Below are 18,599 nucleotides of genomic sequence, written 5' to 3' on the forward strand. Positions count from 1 at the left end.
CTACCTGTAGGTTAGATATCCCAGTCCTATTGAATACACTAAATGAATTATGTGCTGGTATTGCTAAGCTAGAGTATTGTTCAAGATCATAGTGGATACATAGAGCTAGAAAAAAAGCTGCTGTGATCTTGAACAGTCCTGGTGACCTTCATTTTGGTTGATGACTGTCAAGCAGAGACGTATCAAGGCATTGTTGAAAAACTAAAATTCTACCGACAAAGAGTAATAAAATGCCCTCCTTTTCAGCTGGACCAAGGTTAAAAAACACAGGCACTTGTTTCTGAGAAAAAAATTTACCCTATAGTTTAATAACACAAGGTATCTAACTCCAAATGAGGTAAACCACCCCCTCCCGTGTGTTGCAGTCGTTTTCGATTTTAAACGAAATGCAATGCAAAAGTGTTTAGTACCATTTTCTTCTACAATAAATTATCTAAACAACCATATATAGCATGCTTACTTTTGTTGTATTCTAATGTGCATAATCTGCGTCAAAACACGATAGACCCAAATTGAACCGTAGGCACTAACATATTATTATACTATAGGGTAAATTTTTTTCTCAGAAACAAGTGCCTGTGTTAAAAAATTACAAAATTTTGGAAGAAACCAGAATGAAAATGTAATTACTGTAGGACATATTTTCGTTGGGTTTTGAACTACCGGTAATAAAAATTCCGTTGGCATTTAATTTTGTCATTACGTAATCTCTTTGTATTCATTAATACTTTGGTTAAAAATTCGTCATTAGAATTTTATCATTTTATGTCTTGCATGCAGTGCTTGATGGATATCCATTGGTTACAGAGCTTCCAGTATTAAAGTAAAATGCTGCCACTCGGTCTAGCCTATCTTTACTTGTTGCCTTTTTCTTATACGGTAATTAATGAACTCAACTGCAAACTAGCTTTTGTAGGTGAAATATTCTTTATTTCAGTTTAAAAACAGTATCAAGAATATCTAATTTAAATAAATATTAACTTTAAATAATTAATTTATAAATAAATTATGAATAAATAATGATCACATTCTTGTTTAAGGGTCTTGCAACATGCAGAAAAAAGTGTTGTCGTACACGGACACAAAAACAAAAGTGCATTCTTTAAAAAAAAAAAAAAAATTATGTACACATAAAAAGAGATCAGCTAGTACATGCCCAGCATATTTGTTGCATTCAATTAGATTACATGATTTTATAACAAAAATTGGCTGATTTCCATCAAAAATCATAGAATATAAAGTAATGGTAGACTTAATGCTGACGACATTGTCCAAAGCACCTGTTGGGGCTTAGTTCATATGATTGGAGGGCATTTCTCCAGTGATCAGGGGCCGCTGCAGATCCAGCAACATCAAAGCTGCCTCTGTGTCACCATGCTGCAAAATATGCTGACAAATCAGCATCAAAATCTTACAAATATAATTTTTTATTTGGATATTATCTTGAAGACAATTAACATTTGACATGATTTTTCCATATTTTTAAATCACTTTTTTTATAGCTAAAAAACAGTTGCAGAAAGTCCTACCTGAATTTGATTTCTACAGTACTGGCAGCGAAAGTTTGCTTCATAAGAATCTCTACAATAAAATGCATACATGTACTGAATTTATACCTCACTTGTAAAGAATCAAATTGTAACTACCGGTACTCTTGCTTGCAAAAAATAAGGGTTTTTTGGCAAGCAAATATGGCCTTTTAAGAAATTGACTAATTAACCATACACATGTATTGGGAAGATTTTGTAAAAGTTCATATATATTACTATTAGTTACTAACAGTTCTGGAGAAGGTTTGAACATACCACCGGCCACCCTGAGAATAATTGTTATTCTTCTCATTACCCCCCCCCCCCCCCTCAATTCCCAGAAGTGAGCTTGGACAATTTTTAAAATAAACTGAAGCCTGTCACACATAAGATCACCTTAATTAATTAGTCTGTTGGATAAATGAGCTTACACCTGGCGCGCACATTCCAATTAAATAACAAATGCAAACTTCATTTATACCTCTATGTAGTATTTATACTTGAAATAATACAACATTCAATTATTCCAAAGAACATACAGTCAAAGATCATTATACATTGTAAGTACCTCTGAAGACTTTGTCTGCTAAACTGGTTTGTAACTGGCAATTGAAAAGTCAAAGGTTGACTGAAAGCATCACCATAGTAACATGGTTCAGTCACACATGCTGCATTGCTTACAGGATAACCAGCATCTACAGATAAGAGAATCATGGCCAGGTTATGATACACTATAATCTTAGACATTTATTTGATTGAAAGATAAAAAATGAAAACAAGGTTGTTATTTAAAAGACAAGAAAATTTATGACCACAATCAAGATTTACACAGAGATAGTCCTTTCATTTATATGTATATTAAAAATTGGTCAATTAAACCCAGGAAGTGTTAGTACAACTATAGTTGAATCAAAATTTAGCACAGCTGAATCAAATTTTAGCTCTTTCTTGCACAGGTTAGCATAATCTTAAATTATAGTGCAATGGGAGCTAAGCTTGTAAATCTATTTGAATAGTGTAGATCCAAGGCAAGAAAGAAATTTCCTTGCACTGCTGTTTTTTATTAAAGTGAGGGCAAATTTACATCTTTATATATATAATTTTTTTATTTAAATAAAGATCCCTCACCTTTAAAGAACTGCATTTGGTATTCATCAGACGACCAACACTTTGCATCATACGGTGAACTTTGCTCCTGATAGTTACATGAAGGGGAGGTAATGGGGCTCCCAAAGGCTTTCTTCTGCCATTCCTGTAAACTCTGTAGAGGATGTGTCATGCTCCAATCGCTGATCCATTTTTCTGCAAAATAATTGGTACACATTACGTACACAACAGATTTAAAAACGTGTACAAATACACAAGCAAAATTATTTATGGTGTGCACTCATACAAAGAGCAATTAAAATATGATTTGAAAGCATTGCATTATATTTTTTCATTTCATATTTCAACTGTTACAAAATAGCATGTTCTATCAATCTAAGGAAACTTAGCTATGTACAATGGAAAATATTACAATTACAGTGTATACAAAAAAACCCCTCACTTTTAAAAGGCAGAAAGCAAGAATATTTCATCGAATGAAATTAACATATAAATCTGTGTAACAAACCATTGTCAACTGCTGCAGCAATGTTAGGCCTGAGGTACAGATGTGGTTTATTGTTGGCCATTGGCAGGGACATTTTCTGATCAGCCTTGCTATCTCCCATTTGTGTTTTCCCTCCATGAGATGTGTGTTTGACTTTGCGTCTGGCATTGGAAAACCATGTCTTCACCTTTGGAAATCAGAAAAAAAGTTATTTGTCCCAAATGATATGTAATGGTAGCTTCTGACATAATTTTGTATTTTTGAGTCAAATTAACTGAAATGTATCAAGCTATAAAGGTTTGAGCAAATTCTGACAAAATTTCAAATTAGTAAGTTCATATTGCGAGTTATACCTGGTAATCTGTGAGCCCGGTTTCTTCACACAATTCTTCTCTCTGTTGTTTGGATGGGTAGGGATTGCTTTCATGCCGACTGAACCATTCCTTCAGAGTTTCCCTTGCCCTCTCTGGCAACTTGTGCTGGGGTCTCTCTCCAGATGGACAAATGTTTCTTGGTGGCGGAAACCTGAAAATAAAAAATGCATATATCAAGTACTGGAAAACATAAAATAAAGTATTCCCATTGGTGTCGGTGATGAAAAGATTAACCAAAACGAGAAAAAAAAATGAACAATGACATAATACCGTGACAAAATATCTTTGAAGAGGATCAACAATATACATACTTTTTGCGGATCCTGAACCTCATCAGCGAGTTTAAGGGTCTGTGTATGTTCTCCTCTCGTTCCCTGTAGTGAGCTTGGTCCCAAATCTCGATCAAATCTTCAGAATTTATGAAATGACCATTCTGGCGAACAAAAAATAGAATTATATTACTATGTAGCACACATTTTCCAATCAGTTAAATATATTTACACTCAAGAGAATTTCATACCTCGATGATATGGTAAACTTTCTCGAACTCCCTTTTTTCGAGGTAAAATGCGATCATTGCACGGCAGTACTCATCGAACAGCATCAAACTATCTTTCCTCTTTTCATCTAAATTGTCAAGAAAAAGAGCCACCATGTCGTACTTTCTATCCAATACAAACGATTTTATAATTCGAAGAATTTCTTCGTCTTTCAGCATTGTGTTTCGTTCCATTTCCTTTTTAACTTTCGAATCGTGAAACCCAACAAACTTTCTTAATGGGATTGACAATGAGGTTCACAAAGGGGGTGAGTATTTTACATTAACTGTTGTAATACGGAATTTAATCTAATCTACTCCAAAATATCCAAGAAGAATTATTCTTTATTAATTTTTACATTCAAAAAGAAAGAGTCGACTGAAGTTGTGTCAAATAAATAATAGGTATATAAAATAACAGCAATTGCCCTCGACCACCCCAATGTGACGTAATGTGGCAGGTCCTTTGCGTATCCATTTCCTGTTTTGGTGAAATTGCGTGTAATATACGTTCTCGATAAAATTTACATGATTGCAGACCAAATGAAATGCCATCTGACACCTGCTTGGAGAGAGAGAGAGAGAGAGAGAGAGAGAGAGAGAGAGAGAGAGAGAGAGAGAGAGCACGTGCGGATTAAACGGACGGGAGGGAGGTCGGGGATCCCACTGGAAAATTGCCCAAAACAGGATCCCCTCCCTGAAAAAAAAATGGAGAGAGAGAGAGAGAGGAGAGAGAGAGAGAGAAAATAGTGGTATTGTTGACTTTTAGGAAGTTCAGCTTTTGATATGATTCTCATAAAATTTTATATAAAGACATTTTTTTATTTAACATCGATACTTAAATTGCAGTATTTAAAATGAATTAGGAACATAAATTATTTGTAAAGTCAAATAAATCTAAAATATGATCAGTATCTTCAAACAGGGTTACCGCTCTCATCTTGATTTAATATAATTTGCGCAGTAATTTTGTTGGGTCAGATTTCAATATTTGCTAAAAAAAAAAAAAATAATAATTATTTATTTTATCATGCACGCAATGTATTATATAAAATGAGGAATATCTGGCAAAAAATGACCACATACATATATACATGTTTGTTCCTGAGAGATTTCGCACTGATAATGTAATTTTTATCTGAAATGTTAAATCGGGGATCCATAATGAATAAAAAAAATTGTAGAAACTCAAAGCAAAGATGTGGGTCTATACTGGGGAAGTGGTGTCGGTCCTGTACTTATGCACCTGTGCCCCACCGTAGGTTCAATACCATATCAATATAGCAGGAAGTAAATTGAAAAAAAATCGTACAAAGATGCTTTTTAACATCCCTTTTTACTTCCCGTACACATTTTCCCTCCTATTCCCAATTCATAGAGCCTTACTCGTGATTGTGCCCTTTTCGCGTTAAATTACGACTTCTATTTTATATTTCGGTACATAAATGATGCAGGTAGGCTTCCGTAGGAAAGGTATTATGTCTGTTGAGTATGAAAGACAAATGGAGTCGTATAAAAAATAAAAGACATCGTAATTACGGGGTCTTTTCTCGTAATTAAGAAATAGTTATTATGTGGAGTTCAGTACTTTCAGACAGTGTACTGGTGGTCTATAAAGTTGGATGATCAACAAATTACCGATCCGATAGAACTATATAGTCCTCCGTCCAAAACATGTATGTGGTTAAAATTCTACGAACAATAATTCCTCTGAACGAATCAGGCACACTGAACGACAACCGAATTCTTCATTCAATCAAAGAATTATAGCACAAAAATGGTTAAGTGGTGTATTGACTCATTATGATACTAGTAAACAGAAAATAGTTCAACAATCCCATTTAAGAGATATGAAACTATAGACGATTTATTTCTTTACAATATTTTGTTCTGAACGATTTTCTTAAAAAATGCACAAGTTAAGATCTCATAACTTCAAGATAATAGTCTCGTTATTTCAAATCGTTTCTTGTAATAATGAAAGATGTTCTTGTAATTGTGAGTGTTAATGTGATGCCTCATTGTCTTTCAGTTCTATTACATCATATCTTTAATTATCTGTATCAAAGGGATATATTTACATCTACAAAGCATAATTTCCTCGATTTCTTACGGAAGGTTTATAGTGTAATTCATAGCTCTATAGAAACAGCCAGACTGAAATCTACACGCCCCATCTATCTATTGGTCGAATTCTACAGCGGCTTAAAGCGACAGGACTGAAATTGACACCCCTGTTTATCGATTGGTCGTAACCTACAGCGACCTATTTTTATAAGTAAAATCACGGACTGCATGAAATAATCATGATGATACCAGACTAAAAGTCTCACAGGAGACGATTTGGCTGTTTCTTTTAGCTAACGTACATGTGTACGTTAAAAGTAATTTAGTGAATTTTACGAACTTTTCATAATCAATTTATTAATTAGTTCAAGAAAGATGTTAATATAAACAATACAATGCTTTCTTTTATGATTCATGCAGGTTATGAAGGTAGCGATCATTGCAGGAAAATTTTTTCCTGCAATGTCGCTACCTTCATATCCTGAATGATTCACCATAGTTTAAATAAAGGTGTGTTCACACGATGCGATTTTCCTTCCAACTAAAATCGCTCAGTGTGACCACTTCAGGAATAAGAAATCATTCTTTGAGTATTATGAGGTGATAATTTCGGTCGGGGCGTGGTCATATCCAATAAAGCCCAAAGGGCTTTATGATAGATTTGACCACGCTCCGACAGAAATTTTCACCTCATAATATTCAAAAAATGATTCCCTTTTCCTTATATTTATATTATTTCCAATTTTTACACTTTAAAACAATATTATTTTAAAACCACTATTTTCTTATGTAGCACATGCTGTACGTATTACTACGCGGCGCAGCCAATACCGTTTCTCGGTTAAGACACGCCCATTTTGTGTCACTCATAATTTATGAAGTTATTGGGTTTTAGGGTTCAAAATTGTTTCGTAATGTTATCACAGACAAAGACAGTTGAAAATGTAAATATTTAAAAATCACATCATGTGACCGCACCTTTATACAAGTCTTGTATCAAAAAACAGTTTAATCAATTTGACATTCTGATCAACATACAAAGACACTTCAATGGAATGAATTACTTATGAGAAGTTCAATGATATTCTATTTTAGTTTACATGAAAATTGTTCACTGTGATTTGTCATTGAAGTTTCATGTACTGTAAAGCAGGTTATTTTTGCCCTGTGTAATTTTCGCCCTTCTATATTTTCAAACAGTTTCGCCCCATCTTGAATTCGCCCAGACACGTTTGTGTTTACTATGATTTGATTTAAGACATTAATTGGAATTCGCCCAGTCTTAAATTCACCCGCTGACAAAAACGGTGAAAGGAGCGAAAAAAAACAGGGGCTAATACTTCCCTGTATACAGTAGTTAGACTGCATATCATTATCAAATGTTTACTGCAAGTTTTTAATAATAGCCAAAATAACATATCACAAATGTACTTTTGACTAATTTAAACAGTGTCTTCCAGTAAGATTATTGTAGCAGTTCTCCCTTGTTCATTTACTTTTTATTTCCCTTTTGTTGGTGTACATACTTAAAATTACATGGAGTTATTGCTGTACAGTATGGGGAGGACAAAAAAAAAACCCTTCTCAATCTCTAAAATTCAATTTATTTCCATAAAAGTTGTAAATTCAAAATTATTTGGATTGTACAAAAAACAAAAAATATTTTCACTCATTGCATATATATATGTTGCTGCAAAATCTGTATAAAAGAAACAACCAAACAAATTAAAAAAAGTGTTGGCAAGCAGTTGCTGTAGTTATAATATCAAAGAGTTATCTCCCCTATAAAGCAATATATTGCACAAAATTCATAAAACGGCTCAAATGACAGATAAACAACAAAAGCCCACCCAATATAAAAAATTACACAGATATATACAAATATTACAACCAAAAATGAAGAGGAAAAAAACCTGAAGTCTCAAACAAAATATACAGTACAAAATGTGGCAGGTTTTGGGCTATATTCAAAGTTTTGGCACGGTTTGGGATGGCTGCATGCAAGGCTGGTGCAAGTGGATTTCTATTGTGTGGGTTCCATCAGCAGTGCTCTGTGGCATCAATATCCCAGTGATTGCTTGTTGTGGGGCATGATGGCTTCACTCACAAAATCTGTCATTGCACTGCCAATGGTGGATGCTGCCTGCAGCATTTCGTCTTGTTCTACTCCACATTTTGGCAAGGAGTACACTGTAAATCAACAAACTGGTCAGTGACAGCTGCATGGAAATACAGTAAAACTCAGTTATAGCAAAGTCCTAGGGACCAATTGATTTACTTCGTTATATCTGTAATTTGTTCTAACTGTATAACGAATTCGTAATACATGTAATAACTATAGCGAATTCACTATATGTACATGTTTTCTTTCACCAGACTATAATTTTTGCTAATTGAGGCTTAGATTAAAAATACATTACTTAGATAGCTTTAATAATCGGATTGTGAGTCGAAATAAACTCATTCAAACTATTATGTTAAATGGTAGTGCATTTTTTTAAAAACTGTAATGAAATTAACCTCTATGGGACTCAAAATCAGTTCGCTATATCCATAAATTCGTTATATCCGAATTCATTATAACCATAAAATATTGCAAAGATTTGTTAAGAATTTTACCAGGGACTAAAAAAAACTTCCCTATATCCGAGAATTCACTATATCCGTGTTCGCACTAAATGAGTTTTACTGTACAGGCATAAATGCGCATCTGTGTATGTTCAATTCATCAAAACAAGCAAATCAGTTGTTGACCATTAACAGTTTTACATGCATTCTAATTTGTTGACTTAGTACCTGAATATGACATGTTGCTTGGGAAAATAAGCTGCATCTTGTTGACCAAAGCATCCATAGCTTCCTCTTCATCCAGACACTCCCTGCTGTTGGTGAGAGAGGGGAGGGTGAAGTGGGAGGGACTGACCTCCAGGAAATCCAAGCTATCGTACTGGGGCCCCCGGCTGTGGGGGGTATCTGGGTCAGGGCTCTGTACAGGAACAATGGGACTCAGTGGCTGGTTAGAGTTGGCCAACTTGGATGATAAGAGAGTCTGTAAAGTCAAAATTTACACACATCATATCAGTTATTTATCCACGGAATCTTTTTCTGCAAAGTTTACATGAATGATGAATTAAACCAGAGGCCTGTTCAGTAGAGTTAGAGAACACAAAATTACATGTACCTGCATGTGAAATTAGTTTGTGCAAATTTTTTCAAGGGCCTGTTTTTCTGATCAGGCTTCTGATGACAAACCCACAAAAAGGTCTGGATCCACCACTCACCTTGTAATGGTGTGGAGTGTCCCCTGGAGACACACCACTTAAAGGTCTGTATCCACCACTCACCTTGTAATGGCGTGGAGTGTCCCCTGGAGACACACCACTTAAAGGTCTAGATCTACCACTCACCTTGTAATGGCGTGGAGTGTCCCCTGGAGACACACCACTTAATGGTCTAGATCCACCACTCACCTTGTAATGGCGTGGAGTGTCCCCTGGAGACACACCACTTAATGGTCTGGATCCACCACTAACATTACTCTCTGTATCAGAGGACTCTTTCATTGTCATTATCTTTTCTTGAAGTCTCCTGGAATAATTATCATAATACTTAATACAAATGTACCAGTAATTACCTATACTTTCCATACCATAAATCCTATGGCAACCATTTAATCATGGATTTCTTGATAATTAATCAAAATATCCTGATATGTCTTTGAACATATGTATTTATATAATTTACCTGTTTTCCTCCTTCAGTTGTTCAATGATTTTCTCTAGGTGCCTCTGTTGACTGAGTGCATCAGCACTGCTTTGACCTTTGAACTGAGCTTCAGCCTCTGACAACTGCTGGATTTGCTGAGTGAGTGTTTCATGTATATCTGGAGCTGGGGGTTCTCTCCTCATACCTCTGTAAAAATTGTTTTTTTAATCAAAAGGACCTTGACAAAATTTGAGCTCAAAATTTTCATTTTATATTTTTCCATTTTTAGTATCTAGAATGGTTAATATGGGTTTCTGAAATGCTGTGTCAAAATTTGGAAGTCAAACATCAAGTTATAGGCAAGATGCAAAGTTTGAAATTCTTTAACATGAAAACAAAGCTCGAGTCTGGTTATTGTTTATATGTGTTGTATTGGCAAGGTTCAGTCAAATGTTGCTTTTTTTGGTTGATGATATTACTTTTATAAACACCTAAAATCGATTTTAACTTGTTTTCCATGAGTCATTTTGTCAAAGAAATGGTCATTTTTCTACTTTACATTATTTATAAACAAATATGTCTCGAACTTTGTTTACATAACAATGATTTCTTGACAATGAATCTCACTTGTATCTTGACCTCTAACGTTAAGATTTTGGTCAATAATTCTAAATGCACCAGTAAACCATTTCATACATAAGAAATAAAAAAATAAAATAAAATTTTGATCTTAAATTATGTCATGTTTCCTTTAAAGGGCAATGCCCACCTTCAATTCATCTGCCTATGAAAACAACATTCTTGCCCCCACATGTCAAAAATGCAATCTCATTGTGGTGATACATGTATATGTATGAAAAACATGTAACACATAACCTGAATTAACACTCATAAACCTCATATCACTGTAAAAATTGTTTCATAATTAAAGGGCAATTTTGATGCCCACATTCAACTCTTTCACCTTTCAGAACAACCTTCTTTCCCCTCTACATGTCAACAGAACAATCTGATTGTGGTGATACATGTACATGTATGAAAAACACACAACACGTAACTTGAATTAAATCAATATGATTATCACAGATAATGAAAAATGAATATCACAGTGGAATCTCCATTTCAATGAGACGCAAGACAAGGTGCGACAAACAAAACCAAGCATACTCACGCTGTGTGGGAAAACAAATGACTCTCCGCAACAACAGGGAGGTATTTTTGCCTTGATTTCTGTCGATGCTTTTTGCTGATGTTATTGCGCAATGTCTTCAGAAAGGCCTTTGTATCCACCTTTGTTGTTGTCTTTAAAAATTTGATATGATAAAATTCATCAATCAAATGACACTCATTTCATGAATATATAACAGAAAATAAATACATGTATAGAGAGCAAAATTTTGTATCAGGACTTACTGAAAGACAGTATTCCTGAATGGGGTGTTTCAGTTTGTGTTTCTTTTTGGTACATCCCATGTAAAAACACTGCTGGCACATGTCAAAATTAAAACACTGAAGACATCGGTACCTTAAGTAAAAAAAGATCCCATTTTTATTAATGGTTATCTTTCTTTCTATGTTTTGCATGAAAGTTACCAATTTTACATAATGCATTCTGCAGCAACTCTTTCTTTTTTTTAACAATAAAGCCAAATTTATTTTACACCTATCCTTGAAATTTTTGCACTTTATAATTTGGAGAAATTTCAGTGTACACTACAGTAGGCACAAAATTTTAGAGGTAATGTTGGAGAATTTTTTTGATCTGCCTTAATGGCAGTGCATCAAAATTACTCAATATAAAGTACAGCTCTAATACATTGTAATTCAGTAACCAATATGTGTAAATTACCTAAATCCAACAATAGGGTAGGTTTTACAGATGTTGCACTTTGACTCATGTTTCACTGAAATAAAAAAAAACATTTCTTAATCTGTCACATCCATGTTCACATTACACACTGTAATCAAGAAAAGAAAATATACTCCCACTTGGAGGCATACATTTTGTTGACTCACTCACGTAAAGTATGAATAAAATGTACGAGGTATTTTCTTTACAATCAAAATCAAAAGAATGTCTTTTTTTTTCAATATCCATTATATAAAACAAGCATTCTTGTATTAAACCAGGACACTATTGTTGCGTAGTAAACAAGAAAACGAAACGGTGTAGAATGTCCCCAGTAATATTACAGAATTTTTGTGATTTTTTTCATGGCTGCGTTTATAGGAACCAGTGGTCCTGGGTGTAGAATAAATCACCCAGAATGGCTAGTCTAAGGATTTTTCTTGAAACAGTACTTGTCTACATATTCACTCTTTTGCAAGTGGTCGAACATAAAACACTTTTTGATTGGATTCAGGGGTTAATTGCTTTGTCCAATTATATAGAGATAGCCAACGACAACAAACTTGTACTTAATCCGCCAAGGGTAGGAGAGGAGAGGAGAGGAGTGGATAGTAAACCCTTGGCTAGCGAGGATGCTAAAGGTCCAGCATCACTACAGTGTACCTGTTTCTGATGCAGCCAGTCTGTGGAAGGTAGGTATCCACACCAATGTCTGAGGCTCCTTCAACAGCCATGAGTAGAACTGGTCCTCCGAAATCCCCACGCTGCTGTCAGCCTGTCAACAAGCCTTCATTTAGTATTTGTGTTTGAATAGGAAAATAGAGACCCAAAGAATATCCTAATGTATTTTGCACAGACACGATAAAGAACAATTCAGTCTCCTTTTTTTAATATTTAAACAATCAAAAATAAATGAACTGAAATTCAATAAAATTTCATGTAAAAAATAATTAATCTAAGTTCTTTCAATTCAGAGACAGTTCATTGTTAAAGTTAAAGGCAACTTATTTCCAAAAGTAATTTTTTCAAAATACTTTATATATGTTTTATCAAAGGGTGCATTTAATAGCATACCATGTTGATACAACTGTTGACAGTCGCAGTGACATCCCCACCGAAGATGGCACCCTCTTGTAGCAGGTCTGGTAACTGTTTAAACAATACACATGTAATATTGCTTTTAATATAAACAGTTTAAATTAACCAAAATCAAGCTTGGGTCTTTCTTGCTGTCATTATACATGATTGTCTGGAAGTTTTTCTTACCTGACTGAGGTCTTGAAGAAATGCGGTGAGATTTTTACTGCTTATGTATGTGCTGGGCTCTGCCAACTCATGATAAAGAGCTACAGAAAACAAAAGAGAATAGAAAGCAATACATGTATTTTGTATATCTTACACCATGTGTATGAAAGAATATCATTTATCTGTGGATTGATAATAGCTAGCATGAGTCTTACATCTGTATTTGTCTGCCAGGCGAGCTGATGTCAAAATGATCAGGACTTGCTTCACTGAGCAAACTCTCAAACAACCTGTTCTGTCTCTGTAATGGTTCAAGTTTTTATAAAAATAAACTTCCTTTGGAAAACATTTAAATATGAAGGGAAAATGATAGCCAAAATATGAGTAGAAATATTCAGGTCTTGTTAATGATAGAAGCCTAATTTCAATACCCATTTGTGAAAAGAATGGTGTATTTATGTAAACACATATGTAATAAACAATTGCATTTAGAATTTTAATCAATTTGTAATGAATTCATCTTTGCAATGAATAATGTTCTTATAGAAAGTTTTGTAATACTGAAATATACAGGGGTAAAATGGAGATAGGGATCAAGCATAAGCATTCTCAGTCCTTTTATATAATAACCACGAAGCATAATTTCACAACATTAAAACTAAATTAAATTGAATTAAATTAAATCTCCAAAAGAGGTAATAGTCTATGCAAAAGTTTTTTTGACCACACAGGACATTCGGTCCTGTGTAATCAATAAACACACAGGGACAAACCTATTATTGTCAGACGGAAACATTTGATTTTGGGACCGGAAATTAAGGAATTACATACATGTCAAACAAATTGAGAACTAGATTCTGCAGTAGTTGGGCAAACACCTCCGCCTGCTGGATGGTGACGTTAGCTGCCTGGTCGGCCGTCTGATACACGCTGGTCAGAAGTTCCTGTAGTTCCTCACAACCAATCACTGTGTCACAGCTCTCGGGGTAACCATGGCAATCCAACATCTCCTTCATGGCCTCCAGCTTGACATGATGCACTAAGAGAGGATTCAGCATAAGTTGATTACTGGGTTGCAAAAATGCAACTAACCAACAGACCTTAATTACCAGTACAAGTACACTCACAATCCAATTTCTTGAGTGATGTAGCATAGATTACTTTGAATTTCAATAACTGTTACTTAGCCATACCTTTTTGCCCTGCATGTGCATGTTCAGGGTACTTACATTTGAGTCGCTTCTGTATGTGTCGTATTTTGAAGGCAGTCCTATATGCTGCATATCTGATGTCTCTATATTCATCTACAACAGAGAAATATTTATATATATGCTTGAAGGTGCATTACAGCATACATCTTATATCAATCAAAAACAAGCACAATAATACATTTACAAAACTGTAAAGATCACTATAATGATATAGGAAAATGTTCAATTTTAAAACCAAAATTATTTGGAATTTTTCTCCTCTAAATAATAAAGTTAGTGGCTAAAATTCATATTTAAAATTTTGAGGTAGATTTACATGTAATGGGTAATTTGTTGAGCATCCAGCTCTTTAAGTTGGATAATATTTATAGTGAGTTTGTTTGGGAAGGGCAAACAAACAACTCTTTTAATTAAATGTGATTTTAGATGCTCTTTTGACTAATGTATCTTTAAACATTGGAGTATGTGAAATTAAAATTACCCAGTTCCTCCATGATTTTCAGGTAAAATGGGTGATTCCAGGATGTACTCTCTGTCTTGTGACTGAAATTCACCAATCATTTTTTTTTTTTAATTATTTCAATCATACAATACCGGTACATTCCATATACATGTACCTCTTTACAGTGTATACACCCCATGTTAGTTTAAAAAAATTCCACTGCTTACCACACGTAATAGGGAACCCCTTTCTCTGTCTCTGTTCTTTCCCATCCTTCAACGATCTTATCTAGAATAAAAGATACAAATAAATACTAACTAGATATCACTAGGATGGTGAGACAGAGATGGTAACCATCAGTAGGAGCCAGACTTTTAGTAAAAGAGAAGGATTGCCCTTTGACCTTAACCTATGAATAAGGTTCAAGCTTTGCACTCACTTTACTCACTAGAAATATACAAGTCGGAGGCGAAAAAAGTGTGCAACTTTAGATATAGAATTATATTTTCAAAAATTTAATTATAAGCAAAAATGAACAAAAGTCCAAGAAAAAATTTGAACTCATGATCTGCAGTTTACTCCAATACTTTAACCATTGAACTATAATGATAATCAACTAAATCGATTGATACAAACAATTAAATTGCCATCATGTGACATAGTGTTTATTAAAGTACATGTCTAGCATAAGTCTAAGTGTAGTGAGATACCTCAAATATACAAATCTTTTACAGCTTGTACACCTAAAAACCTGGCAATTCTTGGTATGTTTGCATTTATTACAAAATACAAAAATACAAAATATTTGCCCCACAAAAAAGTTTCTACAAATAAGCAAATTTTTCTATCAGTCAAAAGGTGCAAGTAAAATATCATGAAAATGCACTGTAAACAAATTAGCTGAATTACCTGTAAAAATGAAATTGCACATAGCAAACCTTCTTTTTTTTACAAGTGTACAATACCTACCAATTTATGGCATTTAGTTTTCAGGACATCATTTTAATTTGCAAATTAATTAAAACACATAAAAGGTTGTTGGTCCCCATGCTTTTTCATCATAAATTACTTAAGTTCACTTCATTTTGCATAAAAATTATGGAAAACATTTATGATATCAAATTGAAATACAAATTAACATGCAAAAACTTAAAAAAACATAGAATATCTTTGTTCAAGACTCAGAGGGCCTCACCAATACAATTTCTTGTTCGGCAGACCCAGCGTGCTCAAATTCAAATAAAACTATTCAAATAATATTACATGTATTATTAATTTCCCACATCAAGGAAATTCTGCGCTGTTTTCTACTCTACTTCCACTCTATTTTTCGCATTAAAAATAGTTTTAATTTATGAATCAGAAACAAGTAGAAAGAATATAACTGTCCGCACAAATTTATTTATGTACCATCTGAAAATTTTGACTCAGGAAATAATAACTTTATTATTTTAATTGCTCGCCCTCTCGTACCTTTTTTCACTGGATGTCCGACGAACAAGATATTCTATCGGTGTTGCCCAGGGACTTTTTTTTTAAGATAAAACAGTTAGACAAGGAAAAATATAAAACAAGTGAAAAGCTGTCAATGTGACAGCAAACCGGGTTTTCTTTTATGTAAACTGTATCCATAATCCATGTCAACCCATATCCAGTGAAATGGAGTACCCTATATGCAACATTTTGCCAAAAATTGACTAAGTTCAAAAGCTAGTATTATTTTCATAAATAATCTGAAATCAAAATCCTAGCAATATGCACACCTCTGATATATGTACAATTGATCTGCAAAAGAACAACTTCCTATCTTGAAAACTGTAGGAGGAGTTATCCGTACAATGAGGGTACCCTATATGCAATATTTTGCCAAAAAATGACTAAGTTCAAAAGCTGGTATTTTTTCGATAAATAATCGGAAATCAAAATTCTAGCAATATGCACATCTCTAATATAAGTACAATTGATCTGCAAAAGAACATCTTCCTATCTTGAGAACTGTAGGAGGAGTTATGGGTACAATGAGGGTACCCTATATGCAATATTTTGCCAAAAAATGACTAAGTTCAAAAGCTGGTATTTTTTCGATAAATATTCAGAGATCATAATCCTTGCAATATGCACACCTCTAATATAAGTACAATTGATCTGCAAAAGAACAACTTCCTATCTTTAAAACTGTAGGAGGAGTTATCTGTATAATGAGGGTACCCTTTTGGCAGCCCCCCGCCCGCCATTTTCACCATTTTAATACTGGATATTTCCGTTGGAAAACCCGGTTAACAAGTGAAAAGCTGTCAATGTGACAGCAAACCGGGTTTTCTTTTATGTAAACTGTATCCATAATCCATGTCAACCCATATCCAGTGAAATGGAGTACCCTACATGTATATGCAACATTTTGCCAAAAAATGACTGAGTTCAAAAGCTGGTGTTTTTTCGATAAATAATCGGAAATCAAAATCCTAGCAATATGCACACCTCTGATTTATGTACAATTGATCTGCAAAAGAACAACTTCCTATCTTGTGAACTGTAGGAGGAGTTATCCATACAATGAGGGTACCCTATATGCAATATTTTGCCAAAAAATGACTAAGTTCAAAAGCTGGTATTTTTTCGATAAATTATCTGAAATCAAAATCCTAGCAATATGCACACCTCTGATATATGTACAACTGATCTGCAAAAGAACAACTTCCTATCTTGAGAACTGTAGGAGGAGTTATCCGTACAATGAGGGTACCCTATATGCAATATTTTGCCAAAAAATGACTAAGTTCAAAAGCTGGTATTTTTTCGATAAATTATCAGAAATCAAAATCCTAGCAATATGCACACCTCTGATTTATGTACAATTGATCTGCATAAGAACAACTTCCTATCTTGAGAACTGTAGGAGGAGTTATCCGTACAATGAGGGTACCCTATATGCAATATTTTGCCAAAAAATGACTAAGTTCAAAAGCTGGTATTTTTTCGATAAATTATCGGAAATCAAAATCCTAAAATAATATTAGAATTATTATTTGTACTTTATATCCCTGATCTGATCCGACATATGACAGAGTTTTAAACACCCAAAGACCAATTTGTGTCCCATTTCTAATATTGCATAAAAATCAATGTTAGTTTCTTTATTTTACTAGTATCTCAATATTTTAGTAATATGATTAAAAATTCATCCAAAAACAAAAACAATCCCTTCAAACAAAGGGAAATAAATAATCTAATAAAAAATAGAATAATTTACTAGGATTGAACAGATCAAGTTCTGAAAATTTGTCAAGGCTCATGTGATATTAACAAAGTAAATGTAGAAGTTGCCTGTCACGTTAATATACATGTCCCGGCTCAACCTGACATTTAAGATTAGTGAATTAAGTACCGGTATTGTTTGAATTCTTGTGTATTTTAAAGGTTTTTTTTTTTAATAAAGTAGGTCTAAAAGCAGAATGTGATTCAAAACATATGGACGGTGTATAATTATGCACTACAAGTGAACAATTTATTTACAAAATGAGAAATTAAGTTTCAATTTGCGAACAATGAGCAAGAAGTGTGTTATCATGACCACATCATTGCAGAGTCTGAGACATTAATAACATGTTATTTATGGAGACATAAATAACATGTTATTTATGTCTTAGATCATTGCAATTGTATTTTAAAATTTTGAATCTCCATCATGCACATTACCATTGCAATTGATCAATGCAATTCAATGAAATTTTAAAATTTTCAACTTCCATCATGCACATTACCATTTGCCAAATGATTTGCCATGACCAGTGCCACATGCATATCTCATTTGGAAAACACCGCTAATTTGAAAGGTTAGCAGATGCATATAGCCATTTTGAAAGTTTTTACCATATAAATGATCGTCTGATTCAATTTCCATTCTCGGTTTTAAATTAAATTGGTTAATATTTAATACGAGGACCAGTTTAAAAATTTGTTAACTCGTCCAAGAAATAAAAAAAATAATGATTTGAGGATATTTTAAAATGGATTGCACTAAAACAGATAGTTTTCATTATTTCAA

At 33.8% G+C, this 18,599-nt stretch overlaps 2 protein-coding genes across 6 annotated transcripts; both read right to left on the reverse strand.

The window, feature by feature from the left end:
- Nucleotides 1-922: 922 nt before the first annotated feature.
- Nucleotides 923-4,426, reverse strand: LOC128167414 (homeobox protein ceh-34-like). Of its 2 annotated transcripts, none has more exons than XM_052833125.1 (8): nucleotides 4,018-4,426; nucleotides 3,809-3,930; nucleotides 3,477-3,648; nucleotides 3,145-3,310; nucleotides 2,658-2,831; nucleotides 2,098-2,224; nucleotides 1,530-1,581; nucleotides 923-1,389 (listed from the first exon to the last, which is right to left on the reverse strand). In XM_052833125.1, the coding sequence occupies exons 1-8, from the start codon at nucleotides 4,228-4,230 to the stop codon at nucleotides 1,291-1,293; spliced, it is 1,125 nt and encodes a 374-aa protein (XP_052689085.1). In that variant the 5' UTR covers nucleotides 4,231-4,426; the 3' UTR covers nucleotides 923-1,290. The 2 variants fall into 2 exon arrangements, with proteins under 2 accessions (XP_052689085.1, XP_052689086.1); XM_052833126.1 differs by having other exon boundaries at nucleotides 923-1,377; nucleotides 4,018-4,422.
- A 3,263-nt stretch (nucleotides 4,427-7,689) lies between these two features.
- Nucleotides 7,690-18,487, reverse strand: LOC128167956 (dystrophin-like). 4 transcript variants are annotated; one of them, XM_052833979.1, is made up of 17 exons: nucleotides 18,425-18,487; nucleotides 14,782-14,842; nucleotides 14,594-14,655; nucleotides 14,131-14,205; nucleotides 13,733-13,940; nucleotides 13,117-13,202; nucleotides 12,923-13,002; nucleotides 12,731-12,805; nucleotides 12,320-12,431; nucleotides 11,657-11,711; nucleotides 11,221-11,332; nucleotides 10,979-11,109; nucleotides 9,847-10,014; nucleotides 9,573-9,690; nucleotides 9,384-9,446; nucleotides 8,899-9,151; nucleotides 7,690-8,292 (listed from the first exon to the last, which is right to left on the reverse strand). In XM_052833979.1, exons 1-17 carry the CDS (start codon nucleotides 18,453-18,455, stop codon nucleotides 8,162-8,164), a joined length of 1,821 nt encoding a protein of 606 aa, XP_052689939.1. In that variant the 5' UTR covers nucleotides 18,456-18,487; the 3' UTR covers nucleotides 7,690-8,161. The 4 variants fall into 4 exon arrangements, with proteins under 4 accessions (XP_052689939.1, XP_052689938.1, XP_052689937.1 ...); XM_052833978.1 differs by lacking the exon at nucleotides 18,425-18,487 and adding an exon at nucleotides 18,316-18,352; XM_052833977.1 differs by lacking the exons at nucleotides 9,384-9,446; nucleotides 18,425-18,487 and adding an exon at nucleotides 18,316-18,370 and having other exon boundaries at nucleotides 9,447-9,690.
- Between the last annotated feature and the right edge of the window lie 112 nt (nucleotides 18,488-18,599).

This window comes from Crassostrea angulata, chromosome 10, assembly GCF_025612915.1.
Source record: "Crassostrea angulata isolate pt1a10 chromosome 10, ASM2561291v2, whole genome shotgun sequence".
Classification (NCBI taxonomy): domain Eukaryota; kingdom Metazoa; phylum Mollusca; class Bivalvia; order Ostreida; family Ostreidae; genus Magallana; species Magallana angulata.